Source organism: Myotis brandtii, unplaced genomic scaffold, assembly GCF_000412655.1.
Source record: "Myotis brandtii unplaced genomic scaffold, ASM41265v1 scaffold13, whole genome shotgun sequence".
Taxonomy (NCBI): domain Eukaryota; kingdom Metazoa; phylum Chordata; class Mammalia; order Chiroptera; family Vespertilionidae; genus Myotis; species Myotis brandtii.
Genome location: NW_005354595.1, coordinates 926816 through 943968, shown reverse-complemented (window position 1 = coordinate 943968; position 17153 = coordinate 926816). Strand labels below are relative to the sequence as shown.

At 38.5% G+C, this 17153-nt stretch overlaps 1 protein-coding gene across 4 annotated transcripts in view; it reads right to left on the bottom strand.

Moving 5' to 3' along the window:
- KIAA0368 (KIAA0368 ortholog) overlaps window positions 1–17153 on the bottom strand; it is a 90838-nt gene that overhangs the window by 11448 nt on the left and 62237 nt on the right. For all 4 annotated transcript variants that reach the window (XM_005859757.2, XM_014534394.1, XM_014534395.1 and 1 more), the window contains 16 exons: window positions 16059–16176; window positions 15598–15765; window positions 12979–13058; window positions 12260–12365; window positions 11236–11283; window positions 10322–10443; window positions 8443–8593; window positions 6653–6718; window positions 5374–5463; window positions 3989–4055; window positions 3350–3441; window positions 3205–3271; window positions 2829–3020; window positions 2000–2208; window positions 1216–1259; window positions 927–1119 (listed from right to left, as the gene is read on the bottom strand). In XM_005859757.2, coding sequence (XP_005859819.1) covers window positions 927–1119; window positions 1216–1259; window positions 2000–2208; window positions 2829–3020; window positions 3205–3271; window positions 3350–3441; window positions 3989–4055; window positions 5374–5463; window positions 6653–6718; window positions 8443–8593; window positions 10322–10443; window positions 11236–11283; window positions 12260–12365; window positions 12979–13058; window positions 15598–15765; window positions 16059–16176 — 1813 coding nt within the window. The remainder of the gene's footprint in view (window positions 1–926; window positions 1120–1215; window positions 1260–1999; window positions 2209–2828; window positions 3021–3204; window positions 3272–3349; window positions 3442–3988; window positions 4056–5373; window positions 5464–6652; window positions 6719–8442; window positions 8594–10321; window positions 10444–11235; window positions 11284–12259; window positions 12366–12978; window positions 13059–15597; window positions 15766–16058; window positions 16177–17153) is intronic.

Here is a 17153-nt window from a genome sequence, read left to right as displayed (position 1 = left end):
CCAGGCACCCAAGCGGGACCCCCACCCTGATCCGGGACACCCTTCAGGGCAAACCAGCCGGCCCCCACCTGTGCACCAGGCCTCTATCCTATATAGTAAAAGGGTAATATGCAAGCTGACCCTAACAGCAGAAAGACTGGGAATGACTGGTCACTATGACACACACTGACCACCAGGGGACAGACGCTTAATGCAGGAGCTGCCCCCTGGTGGTCAGTGTGCTCCCACAGGGGGAGCTCTGCTCAGCCACAAGCCAGGCTGATGGCTGCCAGTACAGCAGTGGTGGTGGTAGCCTCTCCTGCCTCCTCAGCAGCGCTAAGGATGTCCGACTGCAACTTAGGTCTGCTCCCCGCTGGCAAGTAGACATCCCCCGAGGGCTGCCGGGCTGCCAGAGGGATGTCTGATTGCCAGCTTAGGCTCAATCCCCCGGGGAGCAGGCCTAAGCCAGCAGGTGGTCATCCCCCGAGGGGTCCCAAACTGCAAAAGGGCACAGGCCGGGCTGAGGGACACACCCCCCCTCCCAAGTGCACAAATTTTTGTGCACCGGGCCTCTAGTAAATAAATAAAATAAAGTTAACCACTGTCCCCTTCTCCCATGAAGGACTAATGGACACCGAGAATGCATCTGCAGCCAGATTTCAGCTAAATACTGGCCAACGGGATAGAAGTGAAAATGCCAGGCAGCATTTCCAGGAACTCTCCTTAAGAAAGCACTGACATGCCTACTTTGATCCTTCATTCTTTCTTCAGCTTTGCCATCACCTGTCTGGAATGTAGCTACACTGTGGACCATGAGGACAATGATTTTCTGCTATTGGCAGCTACACTAATCCTAAAATAAAATATGCAAACAGAACACAGAAAAATCATTTCTTTTTCATTTTTGAAGTAGAAACCAGACCTGAGAGGATACAGGTGGTCATTACCTTCTTGATGAGAGGTATGACAATGTCAGAAAACTCCTGGAATCTGTCTTCTTTGGTGGCCTTCAAGACATCCCCTGCACAGCTGATTGCTACAATTTTGTATTTGGGGTTCTCTTTGCAGCACTCCTTGAGAACAGCTTGGAGAATTTCATTTGTGCTGGGTTGATTTGGCACAGGCTTTTCCAGCTCTTCACTACAGGACCCATACAAAAGCATCACAACAGTTAATAAAGGCCGCCACTCTAGGGTTCAGTTTAAGAAATGGCATCTTCACTAAAAGAACATTTACCTGCAAGCTGTCACCACACAGGCAATGGCTTTTAGCAGTTCTTCCTAAAGGGTTGAAAAATGAGAGAATGCTATTACACACATATTTTTCATTTACATTCTTTGCACTATGACTACAATTTCATAACTATGACAATAAAAATTAACCAGAGTCATCTTATCTTTAGGCTCTTACTGTTTAATAAGTACACCCATAGATGCAGAACAACTGCCTTTCTATTTCATAAAGCCTAGAGAGCTGACTTGCCCAAGGTCACACAGGCAGAAGTGTGGACTATGGAGTTAGAACTAATCTGCTCCTAGCCCAGCTCTTCTTCTCTGGTACTGCACTGGCCAACACTGACGTTTACAGCATCAAATAGATTGTTTCATGCTGCTACAATCTCATTTTCCCTGCTGAGTGCTCACTGTAAGTATACTACTACTGCCCTTGTATAAAAAATGACTGTTGCTCATTCATAGGCCCAGAGATGAGCATCCTCAGGTCCAGGTTTGGACAACCTGCCTTGCTATTCAATTTCACATATGCCCAATCCTGATCTGTGCATGAGGTCACTGGTTTAAGACTTATCTTAAAAAGCTAAACATGATAAGTAAAAAATCAATCTCCAGCATTACTATGCAGTATTCAGGACACATGGGTTGCACTTTGAAAATCTGGTTCACAAAAACAATCCATCTGATGTCTCACAAAACCAGATTCTAATTTTTGTAAGAAATGAAAGACGAAGTCATCACCCTTTAAGGATACGTTAGATTTAACGGGGCGTGAGTGGTTCCTTTACCTTTCCTGCCCATGTTCTTCCAGCGAGGCCTTGCAGTAATGCGGTCAGTATCATTCCCAGATATGGAGGTACTAGGGAGCTGGTTTGTTTTGCAATTGATGCCATGGCAATTGCACCCTGGGCTTTCATTTTCCAGGACTGAGACTGTAAAGCCTTCTGGGTAATAGCAATCAACTCCTGCAGGTATAACCGAATGCCACCAAAGGAACCTAGGTTACAAATGGAAAAATTAAAGCAACTTTTAAGTGACCAAAAAATAAAAAGTAAAATAAATTACTGCTTTTTCTTTTCTAAGTCTGAAAAAGTCAGTGACCACAGTCTAAAGCAGTGATTCTTAATGGTTACATTATGCCACTCTGTAATAGGGAGAGAAAGCAGGTGGTGTTGTGATATATCTCTACAACCGCAGGACTTCATGTACTTGGGTATGTACATGAGGGCATCATGCCAATAGTCCTCATTCCATTCATGTGCGTGCGTCCAGGTAAAAAAAAAAAGGGGAGGGTGGTTTGAGAAGCACTACTCTAAATAATGCTCTAAGGCAACATAAAATCACTCTTCACTCTCAATTAAAATAAGTAAAACTCTACTCTTCTGGGGCAGCGTTCCTACTCTTGCACGGGGCCAGCAATGAGAGAGGAAAGAGAAGAGCTCTGAGCGCCAACCTTGAGAACTCAGCAATTGGGATAGAGGCTCAAAAGCAAATGGGACACATGCTATTAAGGTCCTGGGAAAGGAGCTACAGGAGTTTATGAATGAAAAATATGAGTAAAAACTCCAGCTGTGATTCTTAAGAAATAGTTTTAATTCATAGGTACTGTTTACTAACCAGGTACATTCTCCTGCCACACTTCAGTCCATAAGTTACATTCTTCCTTTTCTGATTTCTCCTCGTCAGAAATCTCATGCATGCCTAGAAATGCCAAAGGCAGAACTTCTTTGGCATGGTTCTTCAATACGTCAGGGCTGTAGCGTCCAATAGCATGAATAGTCAAAGCACAAGAGGTCTTGTAGATGGGTTCTGAAGAGAAGCAGAAAAAAACACAATCCTTATGATACTGTTTTTAAGGGTAACTAATCTAAATAGACTATTGCTCAATCTGGACCACAGTAAAATCAATTAGAAATGTTCTTAGCAAAGCACATAAAATCAGATTAGGTTGTTAACATCTAAATTTAAAATAATATAAATATTTAAAAGGTACCATCTTTCTCCATATACCAGCTATTGAGCTTCTGCAGGAGTTTCTCGGTGCTGCTATCCCGTGAGGTCTGAAAAAGAAACAATACTGTCATTTCTGTATAATTATCTAAGTATAATTACTTAACTAGGTAAGAAATTCAACTCACCCGAACTAAATGGCCCATAGCAAATGCACAGGATTTCTGAATTACACTGTTCCGATCTGTCAGGCCACTAAGTAAAGCACTCATAAGTTTACCTATTAGAAATAAAGGAGAAAAATCTGGCACTTGGTTGACCAAATGGTTTGCTCTGTCCCCAGAACCAAAACAAACTTAACCCTGCAATTAATACCTGATTTATTCCAGGGTAGTTTAGAGCCCTTGTATATTATATTTGTACTGTCCATTTGCCTGATATAAACTTTAAAATTCATCTGTGTCTAGAACATTGTGAAGAAAGTTGAAAAAATGAAAGCTAGGTACAAAAAGTTCATTAGGCCCATCTAGGGGCCAATGTAAGAAGAGAAAATTGCTGATGTAAAATGAGCTATACAGTAAACAAATCCTACAGGATGACAGATACTTTCACCTTCTTGTACCACTGAGAAATAATCAAACACTTATAAAACTTGCTAAAATTGATCATCCTTTACTCCTGCAAACAAAGAGATAAAGGAAGAGGGAGAAAAAGTATACAGGATCACAAGCATGTCGGAATGATAATAATTATTATTTTTTTAAAATCTTGTCACACAAGACATGGCCATAGAAAAATATCACTACGCACAGTTTTGACAAACTCACCTGAGTAAGGTGTTAGGTCCTGGGGACACTGAGTAGTTAATGACACAATGACACTGGCACAGCCTCCCTACAGGGTTACAAAGGCAAAGGTCTAAATTTGATGGTCACAGCGCTCTGAAACCCTTTGTTTTAGGTGGGTGTCGAAGATTTAAAAATAAAATATACAAAGTCTAACAGCCCCTCCATGAATCAATCTGGAAAGAGGAAAACTCTTATTTTAAATTAGCCATGCAGAGATTTTTTTTCAAAACCTCCAGGAGGAAAATGGGTGCTCTCATACACTGCAACTGGCCCTAGCCAGTGTGGCTCAGTTGTTTGAGCATCATCCACCAGGAGATCGCCAGTTCGATTCCCGGTCAAGGCATATGCCCAGGTTGCCGGCTCAATCCCCATAGGAGGTGGGCAGGAGGTAGCCAATCGATGTTTCTCTCTCATCGATGTTTCTATCTCTCTCTCTCTCTCTCCCTTCCTCTCTCTCTAAAAATCAATAAAAAAAAATTTTTTTTTCCATAAAAGAAAGAAAACTGATTCAATATTTTGGGAGGGCAAACATATGTCATCTTGTCCATCCTTGTCCTAACATTTCCAGTTCTAGAAATTTAACCATAAGAAATAGCTTCACATGTGTCCCAAAATATTCATAACATGCTTTGTTTAATATCAAAAAAGCTGAAAACAAATCAGATGTTCCTTGATGGATTAAAAGAAATGATGTACAAATAAATAAAGAAATATTGTGACAGCCACACAGCAGAATATCATATGGCCATTAAAGAGGACGCTGTGGAAGACACATGCAAGAATAAGCAGCTGGAAGGAAACACTCGGAAATATTAACAGCAATGATCTCTGAGTGGTAAGCTTAGGACAAATTTTAACTTGCCCCTGATCTATAAATGCTAAAGTTTTAAAAGGCAAGCAAGTGTTAATTTTGTCAGGAGGAAAAAAAAAAAAGTGACTTGCTTGTTTTTAGAATGTGGGGGTAGGGTCTGATCTTTGAAAAATCTTGGAAAGACATTTTCCTATCCAAACACCTGCTGAGTGCTGTGAAAATGCTAATCCCCACCTAAAAACAACCACACCTGTTAACTTATTAATGGATGAGCATTCCCATTAATAAGTGATAATGAATGAGAACCCAGAGGGCATGTACACAGCACCTAGGGGACAGAAATGACTCCACTAAAAAGGACAATATTAAGTCACATGTCATTTCCTAAATTAGTTACATGTCTTAATTTATTAATGCAACCATAAAAACAAACTGGTTAACCTAAAATATTGGGTTTTATTAAAAAAAATATATGAATTTCAAACATGTGGCTATTATATTTTTGTGGCCTAAACAAATGAGAATTACTCTTGTGAAAAATACACTTACGTACCTTAGTTCCAAGACCTACACCACTTCTGATCAGTTCACATAATCTGGGAACTAGCTCACCCAGCACCGACACATCAAGATATTGCAGGCACTTTTGGAAAAGAATAAATATAAAGTTAACCTTAGAAAATAAAGCCCATACCACACCTTCAATTAAAAACTGCCCATGTCAATCAAATATGTACCCACTGAATTTGACATGAAGTTGAAAAATCGCTAGTTTGATTTTGCTCCAATTTCAATGTTAAAACCATCATTGTACTGTAAACAAAAACCATTCATCGGTGGTTCAGCATTATAAACAAAACAGAAATAATGAAAAACACTGACTTTCTAGAGGAGAAAATTAATAATGATTATCCAACAAAAAAAGGATCTTGCTGGACCTACTTCCTCTGTCAGTCCATGTTTAGTATAAGGACCTACATTAAAACTGGTCTTCAGTGGGTCTGCCCTACCAATCCATCTTATTAAAGTTGATTTCTTAGCAGATTTGATTCACTATATTTTTTATAATGCAATGAAGTATATTCTATTATTAAAGAGCACATCTATAAGGTGTTTGCTAACTATTCCTATTTAAGTTTTCTTTTCCTCCCAATAATCCAATTAAGAAATAACATCCTTAGACCAAACTTTGGCCAGTTTCCCAGTAAACCGTAAAAAATATCTCCTTCTGTCCAGGCTTGTGATCTGCTTAGCAAAATTATTTCCAGTCACTCATGAGCTCTGGGTTAACCACTCCAGGGTATGCACAACAGAGACAACTTTAGTGACTTTAGTGACTCCTAATCTAAGAGTCCAGGAACTTAGAACTTCGGTGCTAAGCAGTTCTTTTTTTTCAAATCCCTTCCTATGACTAAAAAAAACCCTATCAATACTGCTCAGGTCTCTTCCCCTGCCTTTATGCTGCCTGCTTCACTGAATATGTCCCGCCTACACCGCCCCAGGTCTTCCCAAAGACAATGCTCAGGCAGCAACAAAAATCTGAATCTTGCTAAGTAGGCCAAAGGATACCTAGATCTATACAGAAATATTTTAATATATTGTTCTCCTATAACACAACTCTGGACTAATGGATTCTAGTATTTGAAAAATCATTTATTCCATTTAGTAATACAAAAGAAGAAAGAACTATACTAAGAAAAAACTGAAGTCACAATAGCCATTTGACTCTCCCTTAAATTTCTATTTCATTTAATGTAACCTAGAAACTTTGAACAATTACACTCTAAGGTAAGCAAACACACTTATACTCTCTCATTACATTAGGCACTGACCATGTTGATTGTTTCCATCATGGGAGAGGATTTGGCAGCACTGAGTCGAGCACTATCCATCGCAGCCTGAGAACAGAAACTGAAGTCACTCAGCACATTCAATTAACAAAGAAGAACCTCCACACACTCCCATAAAAGGGCTTTATGCCAAATTGAAGACTCTTTTGAAAGATAATATATATAACAAAGTCAAACATAAGTCCAATTCTAATTCCTTTTGACCTACATTCAACCATTTACCTGTAGAGGCAGCATCTCACTACAGGTGAGAAATTCAGACAATATTTAGAAAGTAACGGCCCTCAGAAATTAACATGTAAGGCTCTGAGCAAGTCATCCAGCCTACTTGAGCCTCAGGTTCTCCATCCACTAAGTAAAGGAATAGACTAAGTAAATCTCCACCTAAGGTTTTTAAAAAATGTGTCTAAGCAACAAGAAAATTCATACATTTATTGCTTGAACTTTGTAAAGGGCCTTCTCATTTACAATGGCATTTTAGTCTAATAGCTATGTTGTAAGAGAGGTTAACACTATCTGGACATAATAAATAAGAAAAATAAGGCAGTGACTTGCCCAAAGCTGCAAAGTCTGGAATAGAATTTATATTTCCTAATTCTCAACACCTAGAAGATTGGGAAGGGGCAAGACTACTGCTAAAAGAATAGTAGAGACCCAGGGAAAAGACAGTAAGTTATTCCATAGCATAGGCAAGTTAAAAATCAAATAGTCAACTGAGAAAAAACATTTACAATCTACATGGCACTCTGTCCTAATAAATAAAGACAAATGGAAAAACATAAATAAGTCAAGTACAAAAACAGGCATGGAATAGAAACACACAATTCATAGAAAAAATAAAAATAGCTAATATAATATGAAAAGAAAATGGACAACACTAATAATCAGAAAGTGTAAATTAGAACAATGATTCTTGCTTATCAGATTGATATCATTCAATGTTGGCTTTAAGATATGGAGGAAATAGAACATTCATAATGTTTGATGCCACAAAATCTCGCCTACAAAAATTCAAAATCATCTCATTGTGGAATACTAGGCATGAATTAAAAAGAATGTAATAGATCGATATCTACAAACATGGTATCTTGTTAATTACAAAAAAGCAAGCTGCAGAACAACATTCATAGTCTGATTCTATTTTAAGATTAGTATGTTTGGTTTTATAGCCTAGGACTACAAAAGAATTTTAAGACACAGGAAACTGTCGACAGTGGGTACTCCTCAGGAAATAATACTGTGCTCATAGGGGAAAGAGGACTCCCAGGGAATTACTTTATACTCTTTGTATAGTTTTCATTTTTCATAATAAATATGTTTCATCTGTAATATTTAAAAATTCTAATTTTTTAAAATCTCAGTATATCTAAAAAGCAGAGTAATTTTAGACTATGCCAAAGTCTAGATACAAATTCTCTTTACTTGTAGGATAGGAGTGACCCATAAAAGCGTTCTGAGAGTATAGACCCAACCCCTAAAAAAATAAAAAAAAAACGGACAAAAACTGTGTTAAATAAATGTTAATGCATTTTTTGGATGGAAGTGTCATTTTCATCTGACTCACAGAACAGCGTATGAGCCCTTTCCCTACCCACCCTGTAAAAGGGCATCCCTGTGGTTACAGTGACTGAGCTGTATCAAGAGTGGTGAAAGTACCATTCAAGGCATGCAGTTTGTCTAAGGACAATGGAAGGACTGTTCAGATGGACCCCAGACCTTCACAGGGCTCCTCTTTCACAACACTTACCTAAATGCCTGTGTTGTCAACTCACCTTTTCTTGGTCTGTAGCCCGGAGACTCAAATAATTGAGAACCTGGGGTTCCAATACACTTAAGGATTCTAGCAGAGCTGGGATGAGTTTTGGTGCATGTGGTTTCAACATGGCTCCTGCACTTTTGCTGATCTTCACAAGAGTGTTAATGCTACAGACACACAGAAAACACAGTCCTTTTAACAATACTAATAAGAAGCCCTACAAATCTAATCATGGGGGTGTTTTGCAGTGTATTGCATTTAAGAATATACTCAGTTGGTTATAGATCCTGGTCTTACACTATTTTTTGCTTTTACTTTGTATTATACATATTTTCACACATATATGAAAGTAGAGAAAATTTTAAGTTAAATTCTATGTATTCTCCACCCAGATCAACAATTGGCAATCTTTGGCCAACTTTACTTCATTTACACCTCTACCATAATACACACAGACATACTCTTTCCCCTGCCACTGTATTATTTTGAAGCATATTCTCTAACTAAACTTCAGTATGTATCACCAACAGGCAAGGACACTTTAATCTTAATCAAAACAGCAATTCACACTCAAAAATATTAATAATTTTTTTCATATCACCTAATATCCAAACTCCCCTGTTTCACAACTGTGTTTAAGTTTGTTGAAATCAAACCCAGGGCCCATCCACACGTGGCAATTTGCTACAGTTCTTGAATCTTTTTAATAGTGACTTCCCTTCTCTGTTTCTAAATAATTTATTTGTCCTCATTGAATATATCCTGATGGTGTCACTTAACATGTTCCTCTGTCTCTTACGTAGATCTGCAGGCTCAATCAAGTTCAGGTTCAATTTTTTAAAAACAGAATCTTTCATAGGTGGTGTTTACATGTCCTGTCCCAGCACATCACAGGCACATGTCTGCTCCCTGTTTGTGTTGTTAAGAGTGATGGTGAATTCCAGTTTGCTTAGACTGAACCATCCATTATAAAGTTCCCCATCAACCTTTTACCAGTGGATTTGGAAGCCACAAAAAATCAATACCTAGATTATTTCACCGAGGACAGCAAAATGATGATGTCCTAATTTTATCACTCCTAAAAGAACTTTGCCTCATCAACTATGAAATACTGCTGGTACTATCAATTTGGTCCAATTTTAAGAGTGAAATAAAAATGAAATAAAAATGGAATATAGTATTCTAGTTTAAAAATAAACCAAAATCGCCCTGGCCGGTTTGGCTCAGTAGATAGAGCGTCGGCCTGCGGACTGAAGGGTCCCAGGTTCAATTCCGGTCAAGGGCATGTACCTTGGTTGCGGGCACATCCCCAGTGGGGGGTGTGCAGGAGGCAGCTTATCGATGTTTCTCTCTCATCGATGTCTCTAACTCTCTATCCCTCTCCCTTCCTCTCTGTAAAAAATCAATAAAATATATTTAAAAATAAAAAATAAAAAAAAAATAAACCAAAATATACAAACTAGAATCATTCTGTTAATTTCAACTTAAAATGGCCATATGTATCTAAATATGAGTATATTCTTTTAATATTTAATTACTGCAAGTGGTAAAGTTTATTTTAAAACTAGTAAGCTCTGCAATATTACTAGATGGTACAACCAGCTAGCAAGCTCCCAAGGACTCATGGCCTAACAGGAAAATGTGCTTGCTGGGCACAGAGGCCAATGAAAATTTTTTAAAAAACACTCTTCTCAAGGTTGAGGCCAAATGGCAAAATGCTGGTCAAAAGCAAGGTTCCCAAGAGCATGTTTTTGCAAATATATTCTAGGCTTTTTAATAAATGCTCTTTCTTGAGTTACCTTGGGTTTTCCTCATCTCATTTTCCACACTTTCAAATCGAAACATTCACAGAACTAAGTAAATCCAGTATATTCATTTTATCAGCTGATTCACACCTGAGGGCTCGAACTTCTGTCACAGGACTCATCATTCCTTTGTCCAGAAGGCAAGGCAGAAGGGCAGCGATGGTTCTCTGGCCAGCTGCTCCTTTGGCAGGGTCACACATTTTCACACAAACCTCACACACAAAGAGTATGGAAATTAGTGAAACTGACCTCTCACCCAACACTTCCTACTTCCCACATCCATAGAAAAGGATGAGTGAATCCACTGTCTATGACACTACAGAAAGAAACAGAAGAATGAGAACTGGGATTGAGTCCTGTGTCTGCAATAACTAAATGGAAAATTTGGCAATGTACTTTATTTTCTAAGCTTTGGCCTTCCAATTTGTGAAATAGGAAACCACTAAAGATAAAAAGAGAAAATGTCTAAGAAAATATTTAACAACATGACCCAGAATGTATTAATCTCTGATATACCATAAAATCAAGTTCAATAGGGGAGGCCAGGGGATTGTCAAGGGCGGGGGAAAAAAGGACACATATGTTAAAAAAAAAAAAAAAAAAAAATCAAGTTCAAGTGGGAAACTAGTTTCAAAGAGCTTGCCAACCTCATAAAAATGAAAGGCAGATTAACATATAAACACAGCAATAATAAAGAGAAAAGATAGATGTTGCTTAATCTAAATGAGTAACATGCTCTTCACAAATAAAAGTCAGACTTTATATAAAGACCGAAAAAAGCTCACCATTTAAAAAGACCAGCGAGATATACTAGGTGTTCTAGTGTAATAGCACCCAGCTTCACATTCATTGTAAGAACAGTGAACTATAACATGATACCAATTACACTGCAATTAAATGTCATTTTATATGATAAGAAATAAGTCATTATTATGGTTCTGCTAAGTCACTAGAACCCTGCCCCATTTCACCCCCGCCCCACCATATAAGATAAGAATTCTCACCTTGCTCAGGGTTTTCAGAGCTAGTTCTGCTGCTTTTCGTACAGATTCCTAAAAAAGAGAAAAGTTTGGCATCATAAAAGTTAGTTTCCTTCCACAATGCATAATAACTGCCTCTAGGTCTACACAGGTTAGTGTGAAAAGTCCTACTTCAATTCTAGGCAAAGAACAGTGCCTCTTTAGGCTCTTTGGCCATCAAGAAACATATTTCCATGCCATATATACTTTTTTTAAAAATTAGGTATGATCTATTTTGACCTTACAACAATATGGCTATTAAATATAACAGTTTAGAAACTAAATATATTATAAAAACAAATATAAAGATCTCTATGAGGATTCTAAAAAACTTTTAAAATATCTCTAATGAATAGATAGAAAGGCAAAACTGAAATGCCTTTTTTTTTAAATAAATACGTTTTTATTGATTTAAAAGAAAGAAAGGGAGAGGAGGAGAAGAATTAAACATCAATGATGAAAGAGGATCACTAATCGGCTACCTCCTGCATGCCCTCTACTGGGGATTGAGCCCACAACCCAGGCATGTGACCAGGAATCGAACAGTGACCTCCTGGGTCATGGGTCGATGCTCCACTACTGAGCCACACAAGCCAGGCTGAAATGCCTAATTTTAATGGTAAAATATAAAAATATCTAAAATTTTGATTTCCCAGGAAAAATGCAGAGGAACTGGTCATGCCATTTGGGAATGGCTGATCCAATTTATGAAACTTATCAAAGTAGAGTTATTCTGGATCACTTCTAAACTCTTATTTGTCCCTAATCAATAGCATCATGAGATGTCTATTAAAAGAAGCTCAAGCAATGGCCATCTTTTTTAAAAAGTCAATTCAATTTAGATCTAAAGATACCCAACCCTGCAAATTCATAGACACATCAAGACTGAAACTTTGGGAAGAACTTGCAGTCTTTAAAAATAGTCTGGATATTGAATTTGTAAATATATAATTATACATATTTTAACAATTTCAGTTTAAGCTATTCTATAAATAAATGCAGATTTTACCTTTATGTCATCTTGTACTCTAAAAAGAGTTTCCCAAATTTCTGGAAGTTTATCAATGATGTCATCTAGGGGTCTTCCTCTCAGTAAGTCATTCAGAGCTAAACAGCTGAAAATAAACAATTTGGTTTCAAATACATGATCAAGAAAGCTCAATATCTTACTCTGAAACATTCGTATCAAAAAAGAATATGCATTCTGCCTATATTTCTAGTCCTTACTCTATCCCACCTCAAGACAGCAATGACTAGTTTCTCTTTGGTGACTCAAATATACCACAGACATATGGCATTTACAGTCATCCAATGTCTGTTTCCCACAACTATAATACAATCTCTTCGAGATGAGACTTCATTTTTTACTTACCAGTGTACTTAGCACTCTGCCCAGCATATAGCAGGCACTTAATAAATATAAATTAACATGTGTACATAAATCCTCCCCTAACAAAGTCATGAGAGTATATAAATATATCTTGATGTCTACCAATTTAACAAGTGATCTACTACTTCTTTAATTTCATACTTATAAAAACTAAGACATCTTAGGAAAACCACTGACCAGAGTTAAATAGTTAAATATCAATAACTGCCTAACCCAACCAGAAATATATTTTTAAAGAAGCTTTAATTTACTCCTTTGGCTCAAAGTATAAAGCTTAAAAACGTCAAGAGAAAAATTCAGTTGCATTTAACTAGTCTTGTTATTTCCAAAAATTGTACCTGGATTCTCGAACTCGCCACATACTGCTGGTAAGGTTCTTTATCAAATCTTGAAGAATTTCCTTCAAATACTTATCCACCTAGGGAAAGCAAAAGGATAAAATAAAAAATGTGAAATCTATCAATAATCAAATTATTCATCTCTAACCACCTGACCATGGTGTTTTTTTTAAATATATATTTTTTATTTCAGAGAGGGAGAGGGAGAGGGAGCGAGAGAGAGACAGACAGAAACATCAATGATGAGAGAGAATAATGGATCAGCTGCCTCCTGCACCCCCCTACTGGAGATTAAGCCCGCAACCCAGGTATGTACGCTGACTAGAAATGGAACCATGACCTCCAGATTCATAGGTCGATGCTCAACTACTGAACCAGACCTGCCAGGCCTGACCATGTTTCTGTATGTAACAGCCTAATAAGTATGTCTCTAGGCCTCTTAGCCTACAATTCTTTCCCCACTTTAGTTACTAAAAGGTGTTGGACTAAGCATTTTAAAATGCAAACTTGATCCTCTTATTTCCTTAGTGCATGAGAATAAAGTCCAATCACCTGGACATAAATATAAAACCCTCTGTGACCCATCTAATGCCAAACGTCTCATATTCCATCTCACCTCCAGTTCTTGGCACATACTACTCTACCTTCCATCCCCTACTTGCTTAACTAACTCACACTTGTCCTTCAAGATTCAAATCAGGCAACACCTTCACAGAAAAGACTGGCCTACTCTACCTCTGTTCCCACAGTACCTTCTCAAGCACAAATCAGTCCTCCTAGCTCAGGGGTGGGCAAACTTTGTGACTCAGGGCCACAATGGGTTCTTAAACTGGACCGGAGGGCCGGAACAAAAGCATGGATGGAGTGTTTGTGTGAACTAATATAAATTCAAAGTAAACATCATTACATAAAAGGGTACGGTCTTTTTTCTTAAGCCTGTTTTGTTTTGATATACACATCAATTTGGTAATACAAACTGATGCCAGACTGATTCTGTGCTGATCCAGAGAACCTCAAAACTTACAGCTTCTCCACCTCCACTCTTGTAGAGGTTTTGTTATCCTCACTTATATGTAAGAAAACTAAGAGAAGTAAATAGCTCACCTAAGATTTAACAAAAGGATGTCTTTCAATGTCCACTTCTCTAAACATTCTCCACAGGGATCTCATCCACACTTGTGGCTTCACTTTCACTCATATAAAGATGATACTCAGAGCTTAGGCCTCATGCCCTGAACTCAGATCTATAAAGCCAACTGGCCTATTAGATCTTGACTGCCCCAGTGGTACCAAATAATCTCATAGAGCAAATGAAACTCATCAATCCTTCGAGCTGACCCCTAAGTACCTACCACCATGAAAAGGAACACACTCAACCTATTATCAGACTGAAGGGAGAGGAAAGGGCCACGTCATGTGCAGGGACTGTAATAAGGATCATGGAATTTATTTAAAGTGAACTATGAAGCCACTAAAGGATTTTAACCCAAAACGGCACAATCCAATTTGCATTTTTTTAAAAAATCACTTTTACTAATGATAATTAAATGAAGGAAGGCAAAGAGAAAGATGACAACCTGTTCACAAGGAAAAAATAAAGGAAGAGAATGGATTCAAGGAACACTCTAGAAGCAGAATCAACAGAATGTGCAACTGGATTCAAATGGGGATGGGGGTAAGACAGACAAAATTAAGGATGACAGCAAGTTTCCTGGCTTGGGTAAATGGATGAACACTGAGAACAGATAGGGAAGGTTGTTTTAAAATACGTTTTTATTGATTTTTATAAAGAGAGGAAGGGAGAGGGAGAAAGAGAGAGAAAGAAAAAAATCGACTGGTTGCCTCCCATTAGCACCCTGACCAGGGATCAAACCTGAAACCTGGGTATGTGCCCTGACAGGAAATCGAACAGGCAACCTTTCCCAATTGAGCCACACCAGCCAGGGCGGAACATTGTTTTTCTCCAAGTCCTATTCTAGACATGCTATGTCTAAGGTATTGTGAAATAACACCCAACTTAAGATGTCAAGCAGCAGTTAGATATGCAAGTCAGGAGCACAAGTCTTGTCTGAGCCAAAAATATAAGATTGGGAACCATCACAATAAATGCCCTTGAACTGATGAGCTCATCTAGAATGATAAAGCTGAGAGAGTAAAAGGTACTCAGAGGCAAGCCTGGAGTGGAGAAGTCCTAATGTCTAGGAGTGGAACAGAATATGAGAAGCAGCCAGATGATAGAAAACTAAGAGAGAAAGACCACACACAGAGTAATTGCCTGCTTCCTTGTCTATCTCCTCAACTAAGTCAACTCCCTGAATGTGGGAACCATGGCCTGTTCTCCATTGCAAAACAGAACCTATGGACATGTAGTATTCCACTTGTATGAATATACCATCATTTTTTTACCCGGCCACCCAGTGGACATTTAGATTATTTCCATTTTTGCAATTTCAATAAATGTTGCCATGAGTATATTCGATACTTTGAAAGAAGAAAGCAAACAAGAAATAAAAGAATTTGTATTTGTTTAAATAAATAAGTATACAAAGTAAGAAAGGAAGATGGGCACTGGGTTCAAATCCTGTACATAATCTTAGACAAGAGGTCAAAGATACTTGCCGTTGTTTTGTCAGTGACCAATGCGTTCCAAATACTTGTCATGGCCTGTCTGATGCCAAGGTTGGGATCAAACTGGTAACGATAGAGACGAGGAACTAGCTGAGGCAGAAAAGGAGCCAGCTGTTCTCCAGCTTTGGTAGCAATTACATTAAAACCAAAAGCAGCACCCTGAAAAGATACGATGAAGTGGATCAGATACATCTGCTGCAGTAAAATATTAACATATTCAATATATGAAGATCACAAAATTCTCCCTCCCAAACTTGCCCCTGAATTGAGCCTGATTTTATTGGGTGTCTCAGCTTTACCAATCAATAACAGCAGCCATGTGGTGGTCTGGCTCTCTCTAATCACAGACTTTTATAAAACATACTGCATATCAATTGTCACTGCCCACCAATGTAACAGATTTGGCATTGGAGGGGGAAAAAAATAAAAACTGTCCAGTGATAGTAACTTACCTTCCTTGAGTTCCACATTGCATGATGGTTTGCCAAATTCATAAATTTATACACCAGGTCTGGCTGACTAAGATCACTGGCCAGAGAACAAAGCTCCTTGTAAGTAGAAAGGCCCTGTCTTGAAAACAAACAGAAAGTATATAATAATGTATTTCTCTATCTCTGACCTAATGAAATTACATTACCAATATTACTAGGACATCTTAAAATTATGTTTTTACTAAATTTCCAATATTGCATTACCTCATCACTGTAGAGGGCAGAGAACCAGACGGAAAAGAATATGAAGAGTCACCTAATCCAATATCACCAATACCTGGTAAATGACCTCAACGCCCCTGCAACTCTCATGGAGGTAGAGCTCTCACCAGCTCGGGAGGCAGCTCGGTGACCCTTCATTATATTGTGCATGAATCTCTCTCACCATCATGAGACTGACTTGAAGATAACTTCCGTCTTCCCGAAGTCTTTTCTAGCTAGAGCACACAGCTTGGTAATAACATCTTGAGTCCTGTTAATTTTCCTCTGAACAAATAATATTTGCTCAAATACATGATCACTTGAGTTAGTTACTTTGTGAAAAGCAAGTACTTTTTAATAACCAGGGAGAGTAAGTAAATGGAAACAACTCTCCACTGAAAGCAATGAGCTAAGGGAGCACCTCAGGAAGAGCCAATGCTGCTTTCTAATGCTGCAGGCAGCACACAGCCAAATCTGCAATTTTCCCTGAGCATTTTTAGAGGAAAAGCAACAGTGTAGCCACAATGGAATAATACAAGATAAAAGAGGGAGGGCTCTAGGAATTATCTGAAATGCTAAATTGGTGAGCTTCAAGACACCGACCAAGTCGAGTCCTCCCAGTCCCACCCCTCCACCCCCCAAACCAAGTGCAGTGGATCCCCAACTATGCAGCCAGATTTCCCTCCCCCTGCAGGATTCACTGGCTGGGAGCTGACAGAACTTCCTTCGATTTAAGGTCAGGCTGAATGAAGGGTTGTAAAGCCTGGATCCTCAAAGCAGGAAAAGTCTAAAGGGCCACCCAAGGCCAGCTCCAGAGCTCCTGGCGAGGTCAGTATCTGCTTCAGTGCTGGCCCT